Here is a 20470-nt window from a genome sequence, read left to right as displayed (position 1 = left end):
TGCATTTGAAATGCTATGGTCTCTTCACCATGCCTCTATGCCTATAATTTTCTGACACTTCCAGAAGTTAATCTCATTATGAATGAAATAAATGCCTTCCATTATAAGAAGCCAAATGCCCACATTTCCTGGTTGAAAACATCTCCTCCTAAACATTTGTCTGAGTGGTTCCTGATAGAGATTTTGGAGAAACCAGGTGTCCTGCACAAACTCTGGATGCTTTGATAATAAAGTAACCACATCACCTAATTATAACAGAGGAGGAGACAGTGTGTGAAGAAGCTTCAGACCTAATCTTCAAAGAACTCTGCCATTTCAAGATTTGACAAAAGATGAAACAGAAAAGGATATAAGAAGTTTCTGGAAGGGATTAAGAAGAAAATATGGAAGTGTATACCCTGAATTCCACCAGAAATGAGTGTGCAAGAAAAAAGCATCTCATGCTGCTGCTAAAAGACCAAGTGAAATGAGGTTGAAAGATAGCCCTGGACTGACTGCAAGGAGGGACATTTCACTGGGTTGGTGGAGCTGTGATGGCAAAACCAGACCTGGTTGTGAACTTAATTATAAAAATGTTATGGTAAGAGGGACTGAGGCTGTGGCTCAGTGGTAGAGTGCTTGCCTAGCACATGTGAGGCACTGGGCTCAATTCTCATCATTCATCTAAAAAATATTTTAAAAAACTGTTTTGGTAAGAAAACTATGCCTGGGGAAAGGTCAGTTGTTCTCCCCTCTCTCAGCCTTTCTCTTGGAAGCCTAATTAACCATGGGTTTATTAACCTTTTGAATTGTAAATAACTGCCCTAGGGATCTGACTACCCCCTCTTAAAAGAGCCCTTTCTTCCTACTAGTTTCTGTGAGCATGTTAGAGACCCTGCACAGGGCCTTTAGCAGAGTAGATTAGGAATAATTTTAAGAGAAAAAAGCCCCAATGATAGGATAGGTCTAAGAAGACATGAAATCATGAATAAATGTTATGAGAAACTGTGGATCAGGGCTCAGAATTTGGAGTTTTGTTTTCCTCTGGGCGCACCAGCATAAAATAGAGTTTGGAGTTCTCCTCTCTGAGTATTGCTTGCTGCTTCTCCACCAGTCTTGTTTCCCACAACAGAGCCAAAGCCAGGTATCACAAGAAGTTGAGGAGTAACCATGGGGAAGTGGAAGGGCGCATGGCATTGCCTGTGTAGTGACATAGATGGTGGTCTTTTGCACACAACAGGATGTTTTTTCCCCTTCTCCTATGCTGTTCTTTCTGTGTGGAATACTCACTGGTCTCTTGCTTTGTTGAATGATTCCTTCATCTTTTAAGGTCACACTTAGGACCTCTCCTATAAAGCCTTTCTTTGCCTTCTACCAATTATGGACTTTGACTTATCTCTGAGTACATTCTTGGTACGTAGCTTGCCATAACTACTGAACTGTACTTATGTTGCTACTGATTAAAGCATGAGTTTTGGAATCAGGGAGACTTGAATTTGAGAACCTGGTTAACTGATTACTATATGACCTTGCAAAATTTACTTTATCCCTTATTCCCATTCAGTCAAATTCAGGGGAGGGCAGAGGAGGGGCGGGCAATAATTGTATCTATCCCATAGAGCTTCTATGAGTGTTAAATTACATAATATATAAAAAACACTAAAGTAACTGATGTTGTAAGTAATCAATAAATGTTAGCCATTGTGTTCATTGCTTTAGGTCTTATTTCTTTGAATAATATTCAGGTGCCTTAATGTCCCTCCTCTTTTCCATCTGATGCACATTTCCATACAATTTGCCAGATATTTGCATAGTAGAATCAGAATACCATAATATTGCCTTTTTCCCCCTAGGATTGATCATGTCTAATGGCCAAATATGGAAGGAACAAAGAAGGTTCACTCTGACAACATTAAGGAACTTTGGTTTAGGAAGGAAGAGCCTGGAGGAACGAATCCAGGAGGAGGCCTACCACCTTGTTGAGGCAATCAAAGAGGAGAATGGTGAGCATTTCACAAGAGCATTTACAGGAGCCTGTGGCCTATGCATTCACCAGTAGATACTTTTTAAGTGCCTAAGTGCTTGCCGATGACCAGCACTGACCTAGGCTCTGAGGATACAATAGGAAACAAATACCATGACACTTCTCTCAAGGAGTGCTAGAATTCAGTGCACAAACATTAAACATATTATGGTATTTAAGTCCTGGTTATCAGTTCAACCCCCCTGGCATTGACTATATCCTTGCTGTATCACAGACCTCATATAGGGGGCTGTGGCCAGCACCTCCTCTAGGATTCTCTAGTAGGTATATCTGTGTCAGCTAGAAAAGACTCCTGTAGAAAACAGGAAGAAACCAATGATTTTGAAGAACTCTCTCTCTTTCTCTCCCTCCAGGACAGCCTTTCAACCCTCACTTCAAGATCAACAATGCAGTTTCAAACATCATTTGCTCTATCACCTTTGGGGAGCGCTTTGAGTACCAGGATGCCCAGTTCCAGGAGCTGCTGAAGTTACTGGATGAGGTCACGTTTCTGGAAGCTTCAAGATTCTGTCAAGTAAGCAGTCATCTTCTATATGCTGGTTAAGGCCATTGGAGCTGATCTCATATACACATAGATTCTTCTTCTTCTTCTTCTTCTTCTTCTTCTTCTTCTTCTTCTTCTTCTTCTTCTTCTTCTTCTCCTTCTCCTTCTCCTTCTCCTTCTCCTTCTCCTTCTCCTTCTCCTTCTTCTTCATTGAAATGTAATATTTTAAAATTAATTTAACAAAAACTTACTTGAAATCAGCTATTTGACTTTAGTGTTTTCAATAATGTTGAAAATTTACCAAATGCAAAAAACATTTCTAAGGTTTCTTTAGAGTACAAAATTATAGAAGACATACACTTATGTACTTGTGTTGTTCTTTTTTTGAAGAACATATTGCCATTGTCCTTGCCTTTGAATCTCTCCTCTCCATGTTACTTTTAAAATATCCATTTCCTTCCTGTTTCAAGCAACCTTCTGAGTGCAGTTTCTCTCCTGGTGTGTTGTTTTAAGATTCACCTGTTTTGGTTGCTCTTCCTATTTTTTTTTTTAATGCAGACTAGCTTTGTCTTGTATAAACATGCCCCTGTTTGTTAACCTATTTGCTATTTTTGGACAAAAGCTTTTCCAGCTTTTATGTTATGAATAGAGCTGCTACCAATATTCTTTTACTAGTGTATATATAGTATATAGTGTATTCTATTTCTCTAGGCCCTTATATATATTTTTTTTAAAAAAAGAGAGAGAGAAATTGTTTAATATTTATTTTTTAGTTTTTGGCGAACACAACATCTTTGTTTGTATGTGGTACTGAGGATGGAACCCGAGCCGCACACATGCCAGTTGAGTGTGCTACCGGTTGAGCCACATCCCCAGCCCAGCCCTTATATTTTATATGTTTTCTTTTTAAACAGCATAAAAATGAATATAAATTTTGTACCAAATTTGACAATATTTTTCTTTTTATTGGAGCACTTAGTTTCTTTTATCAAATTTACTGACAAATGAAAACTAATTCATGATCACTTTGTGGCTTCTATTTTTCTTCTGTTTTGACTTCTGTTTTAACCCAAGCAAGATACTACTTCTAAATCCTGAGAGTGAGAGGGCCCATAAGGACTGATGGGAGATCTGGGAATGGGAGGGTCTCAACTAATGGGTGAAGAGAGAGAGAGGCAGAGGGACAGAACCTGTGAGACCAAGCCTTCATTAAAGGCCATGGTGGTCTCTCAGGCTTTCCCTGGGGGTGGTCAATTGCTAGCTTAAAGAAAACACTCTTGGGCTTAAGATGGAAACATATTTAAATGACTCCAGTATTATCCATTATGTATATTTCATGGTCAGCAGCTATGGGATGTGTTGCCATGGGGCCGGTAATATGAAGAATAAGCAATTGTATTATTATCACAAAGGAAGGAGAAGTTTCACTAGGCCAAAGGCTATGGTACAATGAGGTTTTAAGTGACTCATGTCAAATTGAATGGGTGCCAAGGCAGCAAGTGTATTAAACAAACTTATGATACTTTATTTTGCTTAAATTAAGTATTTAAAAAATTTTGACTTGGGCTGGGGATATGGCTCAAGTGGTAGTACGCTCTCCTAGCATGCGTGAGGCATGGGATTTGATTCTCATCACCACATAAAAATAAGAAAAAGACAGAGATTGTATCCACCTAAAACTGAAAAATAAATATTTTTTAAAGAGAGAGAGGGAGAGAGAGAGAGAGAGAGAGAGAGAGAGAGAGAGAGAGAGAGAGAGAGAGAGAGAATTTTTTAATATTTATTTTTCAGTGGACACAACATCTTTATTTTATGTGGTGCTGAGGATAGAACCCAGCGTCCCAGGTATTCAAGGTGAGCGTGTTACCGCTTTAGCCACATCCCCAGCCCCTGAAAAATAAATATTAAAAACAGTTTGACTCTTTTTGCTTTGCATACTGAAAATATTTTTCAGCATCCTCTAGGTTTGCACTGGTGCCAGGGAGAGTCAGCTAGAAATGTGATTGCTATTTCTTCAAAACTGCTTTTTCCTTTTCTCTGGAAGCATTTTATATGGATGCATTAATCCTCTGTGGTTGGACTGTCCAGTGGAAAGTGGCAGAGAAGGATAGAAAGGAGGTGGTGAGGTTGCAGGGGCCAACTCTATAGGGCTTATAGGCCAGAGAAATTATGCCAGACTTAAGTGTAGTGGAAAGCTATTGGAGGATTGAAAGGTAAGGAATCCAACTGTTAAATGATACTCCAGCAGCTCTGTGGAAAATAGTCTGGGAACAGGGTTAAGAGTGGAATAAGGAAATTGCTGAAAGCTATTGCAGCATTTGGGTAGGAAACAGTGGTGGTTTCTTGTGGGATGGCAAGTACTTGGACTGATGAGAAGTGTGTGGAGGGTTGAATGCCTGCCAGAGTGGCTAGAGAGAAAGGAGAAGTCAAGGATGACTCCTCAGCTTAAGCATAAACAAATAAAAGAGAAGGAAAGAGAAGACTGTCCCCAAAAGTGCAAAAGTGGCCCCATGCTGTCTCCATGATCATTCTGTTTTTTGCCATTAGCTCTACAATATGTTTCCATGGATAATGAAATTCCTCCCTGGTTCTCATCAAACTGTCTTCAGGAACTGGGAAAAGCTGAAATTGTTTGTTTCTCATGAAATTGAAAAACACAGGAAAGACTGGAATCCTGATGAGTCAAGAGACTTTATCGATGCTTACCTCAAGGAAATTGTGAAGGTGAGGAAAACAAATTTGTCTCCTTTGTTCTTGTTTTTTCTTAAAGAACAAATAGCTGTATATTAGTTTCCAATAGCAGCTGCAACAAGTTACCACAAATTCAGTGGCTTAAGATGGTAGAGATGTGTTGTTTGTTCTCTTACTGTTCTGAATGACAAAAGTCCAGTTCTGAATGACAGAAGTCAAACTGCAGTTTCACTGGGTTAAAGTCAAGGTGTTGGCCAACTTAGATCCTATGAAGTCTCTAAGACTTGGTTTCCATGGCTTGCCCAGCTTCCAGAGGCTTTGGTTTGTGGTTCCTGCCTCCATCTTTAGCACCAGGGTAGCATCATCTCTCCTCTCTTGTCTCCCTGCTTCCATCTTTACACTTTCTCTCTCTGACTTTGAACTTCTTCCCTCTATCTTGTAAGTATAATTCAGGACAATATTCCTAATTCAAAACCCTTAGGTTAAATCACATCTGCAAAGTCCCTTTTGCTATATAACTTAACTTACCCGGGTTGCAGGTCTTTGCATGTGGTCATCTTTTGGATCATGGTTCAATTCCTATAGGTGAGTAAAAATTACTCAGGAAGCTGAGGCACTTTGAAATAAAGACAAAGGTTTAATGGCATTTGGTTATAGGCCCTGAAAATGCCCCAATACTCCCTTTTCATCCCCATCACCTTCCCCCACCTGTACCTGAAGAAGCTATATACAAAAGGGAAAAGAGAAATTGAGCTTCAAAGCTCTGTTTTAGATGAGCTTGCCAGTTATCTACTTCTTCTCTCAGCTGTCACTGCAGAGAACACATGTAAAGCTGAACTGGATACCAGATTTTAACCTTAAGGTCTGAGTGGGGCTTGTACTCCCTCCTCTTCTCACCCACTTTCCAACTTTTCTGACAAGTATCAGGAAAAAAAAACCTTAAGTGGATACAGGCCTTGAACGTGGTGGTCCTCTGGCTAATGTAAATCACTGAATCAATGTTATAATCTTTGACTCATCAGATCATGTATTCCTATATCTGGAGGTGGCAGAATGGTGAATTTCTTTCCATCTTAGCTCTTATTTCACCTTATTGGCAAAATATTCATAAAATTAATATTAATTTTAATTTTGGAATTAAAATTTGAATGCCTGCCAGAGTGGCTAGAGAGAAAGGAAAAGTCAAGGATGACTCCTCAGCTTAAGAATAGGCAAATAAAAGAGATGTACACCATCTCTTCCTTAGAGGAGGAGACTTTATCTGCTAGATGGTGTACAGGTGTGTGACCACTGACATTAACAGCAATGTTGAAAAACAAGCTTTCAAGAAGAAGGTAGAAAAAATGATGGAGTGTTATAAGGAATAGTTGATGGAATCTATGAGGTTTAAACTACAAAAGCTGTATGGGGAGATATGATAAATGTGCAATTCGGTTTATGCTTTCTGGTATCGGCACAAACATTCATTGAGTATTTGCTATATCCCTTTTGCATACCACATAAACTATTATGCCATCTTAAGGCATGCTTCTTATTCCCATTTGATAAAGCAGGAAACGGAAGTACAGAGATGTTAAATAACTTATCCTAGGTCATATAGCTAATAAGTGATCTAATGAGTGATGGGGTTGATATTGGAAGCCAAGTCTGTCTCATTCATAGCCATTCTCTTTCCACTGTACTAATACCTTCTCCTGAATTACAGGCATAAAAAAAGTGGTTGTTTTCATTTTTATCCAGTACAATCTAAAAAGTTTCCAGCACTTCCAGTTACCTACCCCTTCTCTCAGGCCCCATTGCAGACAATGTTAATGATATTGCTGCCCTCTAAGGAGGGACTTTTCCTTAGGAGAAAGTCATTTCTTCTGAGGACTTTTCCTTCCAAGTTCTTTCCTTTGAATGAAACCCCAGTGTTTTTTGGCAACCACAAGTCCTCTGAATAAACCAAAAATAACTGTCTTCTAGTTCACAGACAAGAATGCTTCAAGTTTCGATGAAGAGAACCTTATCTGCAGCACCCTGGACCTCTTCTTTGCTGGAACTGAGACAACTTCTACAACGCTGCGCTGGGGTCTGCTTTACATGGCCCTCTACCCAGAAGTCCAAGGTGAGAGTGGCAGCAAATGTGCGTGGCCCAGGACACATGGTACCTCCTGGCTACATGGCCCAGGGTTGGGCAGAAGCTGGCTGGTGAGCAGGGAAATACAGAATCATTGGAAGGTGTTGCAGTCTTGAGCATGCATACATTTGTCACTTTTTATACAGGAATATGAGGAGTCCAGATAGGATAAGTGTTAAACTCCCTGTGTGCACAAAGCTCTGGGTCTAGGGGAAAACATTGAGGCCAACTGACTTTGTAATGTGGTCCAGAAAAGAGTTACAATCTCATATGAGTATTTATTCTTCCATTCTTTTCAGCAATCCCTTCCTCTTTTCCCCTGATAATGCCCAGACACATTTTTGCTATTGTTTCCTTTTTTTTTTCCCATTGTTGAGCCTCAAACCCAGGGCCACATGCATGTAAGGAAAGCTGTCTGCCACCCCACAAAGCCACATCCCCAGCCCTGTCTAGATTCGTTAGTCTAGTAATAATGCCCTCTGATGTGCCATTTTCTGCCTGTCCTGCCTCAGCAGCATCCATCCTGCATTGGTGGTTTCACTGAATTCTGTGTCATTTCCTTGACACTGTCCGAAGTGTCTGAATCACAATATCTGGTCTTTCCTCTGTCAAGAACATGCTTCCTGTGTTTCTCCACATGCTGAATCCCCAACTCTTCAAAAAGAATTCTTCCAATACTACTACCTAAGATGTTTCTTCATTCCTGTAGGAAATTGCTAACTTAGAACTGTTTGCCATTTCCTTCCTCCAGAGATGACCAGGGCACATCTATTGCTGTGCTTAGAGCACATTATATATGGATTCCCCAGAGACCACCATCCTTTCAAGGACAATGGCTATTCCCAACATTTTTATTTCTCCAGGTTCTAGAACAGTTTGGGCAGGTGGAGGATGGAAACAGTCATGGCATGGTTTCTTGAACTGTGGGTAACAATTTATTAATGAGTTATAAGATCAATTGAGTAGATCGAGGTCAATGCTCCCACTCCCCCAAAATAAAAATAGAGAAGACTGAAGTTCTTGCCATCTATTAAGGATATATTTGTTAATAAAACTTTACTTCTCTCACATTTTAATTTACAAATGCAGGCTTTATGGGTGTGTGTGTGTGTGTGTGTGTGTGTGTGTGTGTGTGTGTGTGTACGTACGTACATACATACATACATGTAGCTACACTTGATCCCAGAAAAATCTAAGAAAAGTAGCTTTTAGCTGGACAGTCAGGTAGCCAGCTCAAATCTCTATGACTGTAGAAAAGGAGGAAAATATAAATGGAAGACAGCTAGCAGTTTCCATGAGCTGAGACATGCCGATCCTGATCCTGTTTAATGCTTACCTAAATGAGTTCATGTAATTCTCAAAACATCTTTCACATGAAAGTTGACTTAGCCTCACTAATCAGATGAAAAAAATTGAGGCTCAAAGGATCTGAGTACCTTTCAGCAATAATGTTGTAGAGCAGGAGTCTGCTATTCACTTTCTACTCCCATGCTACCCTTGAGAAGTGAGAGTCTTCAGATCTGCTAGGATCCAAATACTTGTGTCTTCCTCAACAAATCCCTGTGTGGAAACCTAATTATAAGTGTGGTGGTATTGGGAGGTGATGAGCCTTCATGTATGGCATTAGTGCCCCTATGAAACATTCCCAGCAGGCTGCCTTGCTCCTTGCAACATGTGAGGACAAAGCAACTAGGTGCCACCTCTGAACCAGAAAGTGGGTCCTCCCCAGGAACCAGATATGCTGGTACTTTGATCTTAGACAGCCCAGGCTCCAGATCTATGAGAAATAAATTTCTGTTGTTTTTAAGCCACTCTACTTATGGCACTTTATCATAGAAGCCTGAATAAGAAAAGACCCTACTATAAGCTTAGCCACATTGATCCTGGGTATTCCATTCCTTGTCCTAATTAGACTCAAGAAAAGTGACTGAGTTGACAATTTTCTGATTAAGCCCTTTGAAGGGTTAAGGAACATTTTATTTCTTTGCAACCTGTCCACTATTTAAATACCACAGGTGAGAACAATCCTACATCTTTAGAAGAAAGTATACAAGTTTCAAAAAATAATAGAATCTCCCTCTTCTCTTCCAGAAAAAGTGCATGCTGAGATTGACAGAGTGCTTGGCCAGTGGCAGCAGCCAAGCATGGCCGCCAGAGAGTTCATGCCCTACACCAATGCTGTCATCCATGAGGTGCAGAGAATGGGCAACATCATCCCCCTGAATGTCCCCAGGGAAGTGGTGGTTGATACCACTTTGGATGGATACTACCTGCCAAAGGTAAGGAAGCACACCCAGCCTCAGACTTCAAGCCTGTCTTTGAGACCATCACAGAACTTGCATTTGTATATGAAAAGTCACATATATTCCTATCCCAAAGAATCACCTAGATGGGGAGATACATTATACTTGATATAATACTAACTTTTTCTCCATGGATTTTTACCAGATATAGGTATTAAGGGGAATAGAGGAGGAAAGATTCCTAACTCAAATGTGTTTAAGCCAAGACTAGTTTGTTTGTGTGTTTGTTTGTTTTGTTTTGCTTGCTGTGGGCCTTCTCAGTGTTCTCACTCTCTGATGTGCACTGTGGCTCATGATGGCACACAGCAGGCAGCAAAGTCTCTGTCAGATTTTGCCACAGAGCCCTGTTCTTTACCTTGGAGAGCATCTCTCAGAACTAGGGACCTGCCAGACTTTGGAAAATGTGGAAGGACATTTGAGATTACCTGGTCCCAAACCACATTAATACCGATGTTTCTAATATCATGTTCCCACAGGTATTTTTCCAGCTTTTACCTACAGCCCCATGATGGGGAACTCTTCATTTCATAAAAGAAGCCACTCCAGTGTATGCAATGTTCATGATTAGAACAGGAGAACAAGGAACGAAAATTTACTTATGCATGATTACATGTCATGGACTAGCCTCTTTCAAAATATCTTAGTTCTCAGGACAACTATTATTCCCATCTTATAGATTGGGAAGTTGAGTCTCCGGGAAATTAAGTTTGCATGAGATCTCAACTACGAAGTGACAATAGCTGGATCTAGAACTAGAGCTGTTCTAATTATTTGTATGATGTGATGCTCCCTCCATAGGACTTGTTTTGCTTTGACTTTAACAAAAACAAAACCAAAAAACTCCTTTTAATTTTTCCCTACTGGTCTCTATTAAATCCCTTGGCTTCACTAACAGAATTCAGATCACACTGCACCCACCACTTTTAAGATCTCTGCAGAAGGCTCTCCTGGGTCCCCCAAAGTTCTTTCTCTATGATGTACACTTATAGTTCCTTCCTTGCTACCTGGATCTATTCTAGTTTGTCCAAGTCCCTCCACATATGTTGTACTTGAGAACAATCTCCATTGTTAGAATAGAAGAGAATCCCAGTGACTCCTTGGTGACTGTCACTGCAGAGCCAAGAAATGCAGCTGCTATAGGAACTATTTTCTTCCTGATGAAACTTCTCATGGATGAAGGCTGAGGCCTGAGTTCCCAACCAGGTGCTGTTTGCATTTTTCTAGCCATTCATTTAACTCCAGAGAATCAGCCAATCTCACTAGATGAATTCTACCACTGGTTTTTCACATCAACTTTAATAATCCTCCTGGGATCTGAGAAATATAATTGATTACATGAATGGAGGCTAGGAGCCATGGTTTTGACATCAGATAGACCTAGTTCACATGACTCTACCTCCCCCCACCACCACGTGGCTCTGAGCACATCATTTAACCACTCACAACTGCAATTTTTTCATCTGCAAAATGCATTTGAGCCCACCCTACAGGATCCATGTGAAGTAAAATGGGATCCTACATGCTGAGCCTCTTACTCAAAGTAACAGTTATTCAGCAAATATTCATTAAGTATCTGAAGTACTTAGATCTAGAAAAATAACCCTTTGCAAAATAGTCATGCTTACAAAATATACCAACCATGCTAACTGTCCCAAGGAAAATACTCACTGCCTCTTTAAAGATGCTTCCAGCATCTCCCAGGAGGAATGAGGAACAGGTGCTGGAAGGATCTGGGGAGGCTTGCCTGTGAAGGAAGTATTGCTGGAGCTGAGGATTAAAGGATTGCTGGGAGTTGGTTAATGGCAAAGTGGGGGAAGAGAACATTTCCAGGCAAGGTGAGCAGTATTTTAAAAGTTATTTAAATGAATGGAAACTTGACCTGTGTTACAGGTCACTGTAGTGGGAGCTCAAGAAGAATAGGAAAAGCCCTGAGAGGTTAGGCAATGGATCTGTGACTAGGAGTGTGGGAAGCTATTGAATACCAAGTTTGAGGTCTGAGTGGGTGGAGGCTGTCATAGATTTAAGCCCTACCCAAAGCACACTCTGCTTTCAGGGTGTGGAGCGAATTCAAAAGGGCAACAGAGGATGTGGGGCATAGGTAGGAAGTGATTACAAGAATCTGGATGAACAAGGTGGAAGCTTGAACTAAGGTGGTGGTGGACATTCCCTAATGGAGGTGAGGGAATCAGGGGGCATTGAAAGAAGTGTCAAGCATGACTGACGGGTTGGATGAGGTAGTGAGAGAAAGGCTCACTCTGGTGACTCCAGAGTTTCTTGTCATATACCTCGATGGACAGGGATTCTTTTCCCTGGATATCTGCTTCTGCTACTCAAATAGCTTTTGGGCCTGGGCACAGCCTTCTACACATTGGAGGGAAGAGAATGCAGAAGCAGAGGTGAAAGATGCATTTCCTCCACTTTGTAGAGCTGCCCTTCTTATCATTTCACTGACTAGCTGGGTTGATTTAATTACTGTGTGGACCCACAAGCTGTCACATAATTCTCTCATGGATGCTTATAGGTCCCTTCCCCAGACCTATACTGACTTTTTTTCCTGCAGAGTACCTTCATTATGCAGTCAAGAGTAGCCAAAACTCCCAGGTAAAATTCTCAGAAGACAATTCTAATTCATCCTTCTTTGTCCCACACAAAGAGATGGGTCTTGGAAGGTTGAGCTCAGCAGGTGGTGGGTTGGGAGGGTGGGGAAGCTCAGAATATGCTCAGAACCCAGCATGGGGTGCTGAGAACCACCTACCTTTGCCTAGATGTGTGGTGTGGGTTAAGTCCTGCCTGACTTTTCACTGCTTTCTCTAGGGGACCATGATCCTGACCAATTTGACTGCTTTGCACAAGGACCCCAATGAGTGGGCCACCCCTGACACATTCAACCCTGAGCATTTTCTGGAGAATGGACAGTTTAAGAAAAAGGAATGCTTCCTGCCTTTCTCAATGGGTGAGTTTGGATGAACAGGAGTTGGGGAGGGCAGAGTTCCTCCCTCAGCCCTTCCCTCCTCTCCTGTCTGCAATCCTTTGCTCTAGTTGGGGAGTCTCCAGAGGGTCCTGCCTAGGGTGACTCCATCTCACTATTGTTTGAAGTTCAACATCCTCTGGTCCAGGCCTGGCCTCAGACCCTCTTTACTTCCCAAGCCCTCCCTGGCTGCTGGTGGAGATTTCAGCCTCCCTTAGTTCTGTTTTCCAGAATGCTGAGGACAGAGACTCAATCCTTGCCTCTTGGTCACAAAGTTGGATATCTTTCTTCTTTATAAAGTTTTTAATTGTCACAATTTGTTTTTAAGTGTTTTCCTCTCCCAACAAATAGTTCTGATACTGATGGGGCGGCAGCAAAGGAGGGAAGCTCTTGATTCACTGTCATGTGTAGTAGACAGTGACTCTAAATGCTCCCAGCTTAGCTAGGTTGGGCTCTGCTCTGTAAGCTCTTCCTGAAAAGGTCCTTTTGCCCTTTTCAAATTTAGTTTTCTTGTTAAAATGTAGTTAATACATCTGTATGATATGCAGCTGGAAAAGTGGATACAATGAAACAATGCATCCCTCCCCCTATCTCTTTTTCTGTCCTCCCCCATTCCTGTGTTTTCTAGCCAGCCCGTTCCAAAAGAATATTTCAAACTTACAGCATTGTAAAATTGATAATAAAATGTCTTAGTCCAGATAATGAGTTTGATGTTACATAAATTACTTCAAATAATTTCTCAATTCCTTTATTTCATAAATATCGACCAAGAATCAATTGTGTCAGATATTCAGTCCATTTCATAATGATGAATGAAACAGAAGACAAAACAGCTGCCCTCAGAGAGCATATGTCATACTGCAACCTTAGAAAGTTCAAATTTATCACCATTTCAGGGTTATGAAACTGAGACCCAAACACATGTGGTAATGAAGTCATAAAACTCATATAGCAGAGTTAAGGCAAAATATTAATCAGATTTATCAATAGCTAAAACTTTTGTTCCTCCTAACAACATCTTCTGAAAATAACTAAATGCTACAGAGAAAACACACTGTAGAATACATAATAATTTGCTTATCATTCACTTAAAATATGCATTGACTTTATGAGACAGTATCATTTGACTACTGGTAAGAGACTCAGAAAGGGAAAAACTCTCTTTCTTTCCTGGCCCTGAGTTTCTAAACCCTTTGCTTTCCCACTATGCTGCACTGCCCTAGGTGTGTCTGGGTTGATCTGATTAGAACTTCTTTGTCTTTTCTCATCTGGTTCTACCCTCACCTTTGCTCACATTCGACAAGTCACCTCTAATGTGAAGAGGTAGTATAAGGTGTAGGAATGTCTGCCAGTCTTCCTGTCTGCTGTAGTTTCACACTTTGCATTAAAGCACAAAGTTTCATGTGTATGTTTCAATTACTGTGACACTTCTTGCTTCTTGGATGCATAAAATGTTGCAATGCTAGAAATATGACCCTTTAGCATTACACAATTGCTTCATGTGCTGTTTACTGTAACCTGATGAGAGGAATCATAATAGAGATGGCTTTAAGAGGAAGATGGATTCTCTTGACCTTCTGATACCCAGATAGATTCCTTCCCTTCATATTGCCAAAACCTCTTACTCATATTTGCTTCATGTCTTCTTCTGTTTTAAAACAGTCTTCCTTCTGTGTTAGCAAAAGGGTAAAAAGAGCAGCACACAGGACTCACTGGTACTTTCCTACCAAGAATTATATGACACTCTCTTAACCACAGGCTTCATTTGCAAGTGTATTATCTCAAGCACTCCTTACAGCAAACTAGTTATTAATACTTACACAGGAAATGGACTGGTATCTTATTTCTTAATATAAGCAAACTAAAACTGAGAGAGTTGTTTCTTTCTGAGATCAGATGGCCCCCAAATTGGTAGGCTAGGGCCTAAGACTCAAGTTTTTATACTTTCAATTTAGTGCTCTCTCCAGTACAACTAGAATGTAACTTACTTTTCCATTTTAAGAGTCATTGAGTTTATACCACATGTATCAGCTAGTATTTTGCTGCAAAACAAACAATCTAAAACTCTTGGGACTTTATAAGCTTGTGTTATTGATCACAAGTCTGCAGGTAAGGTATGTGGCTTTGCTGTTCTTGACTGGGTTCTCTTACATGTTTGGTAGGTCAGTTATCTGAAGACTGATTTCAGCTGGGACAACAGTGTTCTTTTCTCTCATTCTCTAGCAAGCTAGCCTGGCTTTTTCACATGGTGGTGATTATGTCCCGAGAGCACACTGTGGCCCATTAAGGTCCAGGCTGGAAACTGTCAAGCCTTGACTCCCTCTACATTCTAATGGCTGATGCCAGTCACAAGGCCAGCCTCAGTTAAAGAGAAGGAAGAATTGCTAGAACTTTGATTAGATGAGCTATGAACTCATTCTGTAAATAATGTAGAACTGAGGCAAGTGAGAAATGGAGATGTTTTGTTCTCAGCATCTCTCTTATTGATAGAAGACTAAAATTCAGAGAGCACAGGCAATTTGCCTGGGGATTCCCACAGAAGATGTGGCAGAATGAGGATCAGTTGAATTTAACAGGAGCTAGAAACCTAGAAATATCCAGTGAGCCAACATGGTGAAAACTCATCTGTCTGGTTTTTCTACCAGACGTTCATCTTAGACATACAGTTTTGTTTCCTCACTCTGAAGGAGTTTAAGCTTGCAATGAGCTGAACACCATAGAGGAAGTGAGTTGGCAGAAAACACTTTCTCACCTTATAGTGGCTGGGGAACCAAGAGAGGAAGGGACTCAGGGTCTCAATATTCCCTTCAAGGGCACACACCTCCAATGACCTCCCTGTAGATCCACCTTCTAAAGTTTCTACCATCTCCCAATGGCACCAGAGGCTGGCAGACAAGCCTTTAGCACATGGCCTTCAGGAGACATTTAAGATCTACACTTAACATTCTGTCCCTGGCCTCCAAAAGCTCATGTCCATCTCACAATGCAAAGTACATTCAGTTTATCTCCAAGAGTCTCTCAAATATTAACTTTTCTAGCATTGCTAGATAGTCCAAGTCCAACGTCTTTTCTGAGACTCATACAAACTATTAGCTGTGACCCACTGAAAAAAAGGTAAAAAAGAAAAACAACAACAACAAAAATTGCATGCTTCCTAGATTCCTAGCTTCCTAGTCCAGGATAAATATTCCCATTGCATTTAAGTTTCTGAGTTGAGTGACCATGGCTCTAACTGTAATGTCTGGCATATGGAGAAAAGCAATGTGGAGCTCCTGAAGATTGCTAGTGCTCCACTCCCAAGTTTGATTCTTAAAGTAATGGTGCAGGCCACATCTTCTAGACCCCTCCCCACCCAGTGTGGAGGAGAAGGTCTTACAATGCAACTCCACTGCAGCATCCCAGTCTCTCTGAGCCTCTGAATCCCTTCATCAACATTAAACCAAGTCAATTTAGACATTTCCAGCTCATTCACAATGAACCATCTTTTGATCCATATTTCAGCCAACCAACCAAATACTCTGTTAGCATCTCCTTTTTAAAATATTTATTTTTTAGTTTTAGGTGGACACAATATCTTTATTTTTTTTTAATGTGGTGCCGAGAATCGAACCCAGTACTTCAAGCATGCTAGGCGAATGCAGTACCACTTGAGCCACAATCCCAGCCCCATTAGCACCCCTTTTTAACTCTGCAAATAAATCAAGAGCAGAAGCTCTGCTTAATGGGTTCATATCAATAAATTCAGCCTGAACCAACTTTATGTTCCTTCTACCATTAGCCCACATCATTAAAATCCATTTTCACACATGTGCTCTAGACCTCTGCTTGTATGAATTAGAAAATTTGAGAAGTTCATTTGCACTGTAGTGCACCTCCCCAGGAGTCACACAGTGCCCCTTGCCTCTAGGGGTCTGTTGATACTGAAGTCTGATATCCAGTCTAGAGGCAAAAATGGTGGTTGAGGGGGTGGGTCCTGAGGAGTAGCAGCATTGTCCACTTAGTAACTGTGGCAGGGAAGGTCACTGCTGTTTCCTTGGGCAGGATTAGTCCCTTCAGGCAGAGGTAGAAAGGCCAGGAGCATAGGGGAAGAGTTGGGGGTGCTGCTGCCACTAAGGGTGGGGAGGCAACTTCCTCTGGCAAAATAAACTCATCATAACTTAGGAGTTCAATCTCCCCACCCTCATCAGAGTCTGCCCACAGGTCCCCATTCCAATTTTTAGTATGTCATTATTTCCATGTAGTCCTTTCATTTTAACTGCAGATACCTGTCCAGGTTGAGACTTAAATTTGTACTATAATCTGGCCAATTGCATGATGAGGAGTTTGGTTTTGGCAACTTCAGCCTTCTGTCTGCCAGAGAAAAGATTCTCCTTCAGGGCATACTTGGAAGAGTTCAGGTTACTTATGTAAATTTGGCACTAGGAAATTTAATCTCTGAACACATTGTTTTCCTTTACTATTATGTCCAGTGATGCTAGGGACAACCAGCCAACATCATTATATTCCTTGGTTTTCTTAAAATGTTTATAAGTATCATGTATAGAATTGCTGGATTCCCCATCAGGCACATTGAATGTGTTTCCTTTTTGTCTTATGAAACAATTTAGACCAGACTATCAATACTCTCTTCAGGAGAGTCTTTAGATACTTTAGGTTTAGACAAATTAGAGAGCCTTCCAGATACCATAAAACCAATTAAAGAAATTCAACATTACAGTTCTGTGTCTTTACAGCTCCTTCTGGTACCCAAATCTGTACTAAGGCTCTCTAGAGAAACAGAATCAGTTAGGAAAGAAGATTTATTAGATGGGCTTACATGGTCAGAGGATAGTCTCACAGTCATCATTTGCAAGGTGGAGAACTGGGGAAATTAGTAACTAATCAGTCCCAGAAGCCGAAAATCTCACAATGGGAGGGACCAATGACCCAAGCCCTGTAGGAGGCTGAAAGCCCAGAAGCCCTCTGGAGAGTCTCTGGTGTGAGTCCACTTTCAAAGGTTGTAGAAGCTGGTGTCTGGTGTCGGCAGGTGATGGTATCAGCAAAATTCCCAGCTGCTCAAGAAGAATTGAGCTGGCAAATTCAGGCAAGCTTTCCCTATCTTCCTCTATCTATTCCTTCTGGGCCCCCAGCCATGGGACTGCTGTGCCACCTACATTCAAAGCAGGTCTGCTCCTCTCATTTTACTGAGCCAGGTGCCAAATATCTCTGGAAACATTTCACAAATACACCCAGAATTGTGCTTCACCAGCTTTTTAGGTTTCTCAGTCTAGTCAGGTTGATCACCAAAATTACCCATCACACAGACCTAAGCTATGAAATCAAAGAGTCCTAGATTTCATCCTTTTAAAACAAATTCATATCTGTTATCCACCTGGGACCTTTGTCCTGCCCTTTGACACAGGAGACAAATGTTTCATATGTTTTGCAAGTGAGATAGGTTTAGCTTTGTGAGAATGGATCGTTTAGTCACTCAGTGGTCAGTTCTTTAACCCTGATTTTCTACTTTACTTGCCCAATTTTATCAAGATACATGGATTCTTCTAGGAGAATCTTCGTAGTTTATAATACAACTGTTTTGGTATCAAATCATACTATTTCTGATAGGTAATAAGATAAAAATGAGGGGAAGAAAGATGAATTAGACACAGGCTGGAGGGAAACAGGCACAAAATAATATAATAATGATATAATTGGGGGCCATTTACATTTACTAAGCACTTCTGCACATGTGATCTAACTTTATTTCCTCAATAACCTGTATTTGTCCTGTAAGTGAGGACAAAATAGAGGCATACATGCCTAAACAAATTTCCAAGACAATTTAATTACAAAGGAAAAATCCAAGTAGTAAAAATCAGCTTATAGGATTAACAACAGTGAATTATTCCCATTATGGCTCCCAATGGAATTGCCTCTAGGATAGAGAGGAAATATCAAAAAGGTTAACAGAGGTAGGGTTTGATTTATGGTATTACCAACACCCTTTATTTTCTTTTTTGATTTTTTATTTGTGTGTGTGTATTCTTTCCCCTTTTGGGTTAATATGTATTAGGAATAAAGTAAGCTATTAAAAGTGCACATAAGAAAGAGGTGGTAACAACTGGTTTGGGGCTTTGCAGCCTAAGTGTGTTGAAGAGGATGTTAACTCAGAGAAGTGAGCAGGAGAAGCCTAGAGCAGGTATTAGATTGGAATTGGAGGCTGCCTAAATGAACTCAGATATTCAGTAGGTAAATAGATACAGACATGGATATGGACATAAGTATGTGTGTGTATACACATAAATCAGTAAATACTCATGTTATATACACATATATATTCCCCTGTGCTGTCCACTGAGATAACCTAGAACAATAACAACCAGAAAGCAACAAGCATGTCTAATGCCCAGACCTTGATTCTTGATTTCTGCATATCATTATCCAGTAAAAGCAACCAGAACACCTGGAAGAATGGCTCATTCCAGGACTGGGGAAGGGTAAGTATTATATCAACTTGGAACATGATGTTGTCCTAAAAAGTCAGGAAATGTCAACTTGCATGGGCATCAAATGGCCAAATCAGGAATATTCTGAGAATCAACACAAGTTAACAATGAGCAACAGATTATAACCCTTTGAATAAAAAGAGGAACCCATGAATCCATACTGATATAAATAAATGAGTGGATAAATAAATGGGGAGGATAACAAGCATTTGAATGCTGGTAAGTGTAGAAGGAATGAGAGAAATTTTAAAGTCATTATGTGGCAGCCACCTGTGATAAATAATTTGGCCAAGAAATGACAATGCAAAGTAATGAATGAAAAGTTAATGAGGACTGGTTTATTCATGGAATCCCTAAGTATTTTTAGCAACATAAAAAAAATAATTTAACAGGGGGTGATTTATTAGATACCACCTTAATCAAGCTATTAGAAATAATGACAGGAATCAAAATCATGTACCACCTGATAGGATGGAATGAGAAGAAGAACCACTTCATTGATACTCCTACCAAACCTGCGGAACTTCACAACCTGAATCTGTTAATGAGGAAACATGAGAGACATTTCCAAAATGGGTCTATAATCCTTAAAATGCCAAGGCCATGACACTTACGTAAAGACTGAGGAGTTATTCCAGACTTAAGGACTCTAAGTACACAGGGCAAATGCAATACTTGATGTTGAACTCTGATGGGTGAGAGAATTTGGGTTAGAAAAGCTTGGCATCTCTGCCTTCACACTGCATCTGCCTCCTTTGGTACCTTAACCATTGAGTCAGATTTATTGTTGAGTCATAAGTTAGGGAGTGTGTGTCTGGAATCAGTGTTGCAAAGTTAATTAGTCCCAACTTTACCTCATCTGTCTCTTCCCCTTTCAAGGCTAAAGACAACAAGATAAGAGTAACTAAGATATTTTTGAAATTTACAGACATCAGGATCACCAATCACCAACTCTTACAGGCCACCAGAGTGGAACCTAGAAGTCCCTAGTTGTCAGTCCTTCCCTTTCCTTGGCTGTTTTTCTTTCCCCCTCCCCTGGGGATTAAAGTTGCTTACAGCTAGGCTGGGTTGAGATGGTCTTGTCGGCATGGCCTCCATCTTCTTGACTGGCTTGCTTTCTTTCCAAATCTTTGTCCTTGTGTCAACAGCTCACCCTTGAGTGAGTGGCAACTACATGAACCTGGGTACAGTTACCCATACTCTGTGTTACCCTGGGGTATGGCTTTACCATGCATCTTTATTCACAGACAAAAATTCAAGAGGCAGAATGATAAGGAGAATAGATGTTTTCAGGTTTAAGGAACCTGATATTTTTGGCTGTTTTTTTTTTTCTGGTTTCATTTCTCCATCTTCTGGGTGCTCAGGGGTGAGGAAAGCTTTCATTATAGAGACGTTTA

General features: G+C 40.6%; 1 protein-coding gene across 2 annotated transcripts in view; it reads left to right on the top strand.

Moving 5' to 3' along the window:
• LOC101978105 (cytochrome P450 2J2) overlaps nt 1–20470 on the top strand; it is a 31610-nt gene that overhangs the window by 9806 nt on the left and 1334 nt on the right. For both annotated transcript variants that reach the window (XM_078026368.1, XM_078026369.1), the window contains 6 exons: nt 1833–1982; nt 2377–2537; nt 5055–5231; nt 7164–7305; nt 9409–9596; nt 12435–12573. In XM_078026368.1, coding sequence (XP_077882494.1) covers nt 1833–1982; nt 2377–2537; nt 5055–5231; nt 7164–7305; nt 9409–9596; nt 12435–12573 — 957 coding nt within the window. The remainder of the gene's footprint in view (nt 1–1832; nt 1983–2376; nt 2538–5054; nt 5232–7163; nt 7306–9408; nt 9597–12434; nt 12574–20470) is intronic.

The sequence above is a fragment of the Ictidomys tridecemlineatus genome, chromosome 11, assembly GCF_052094955.1.
Source record: "Ictidomys tridecemlineatus isolate mIctTri1 chromosome 11, mIctTri1.hap1, whole genome shotgun sequence".
Classification (NCBI taxonomy): Eukaryota; Metazoa; Chordata; class Mammalia; order Rodentia; family Sciuridae; genus Ictidomys; species Ictidomys tridecemlineatus.
The sequence above is the reverse complement of the archived record's forward strand: the minus strand, read 5'-3'. Positions and strand labels throughout refer to the sequence as shown.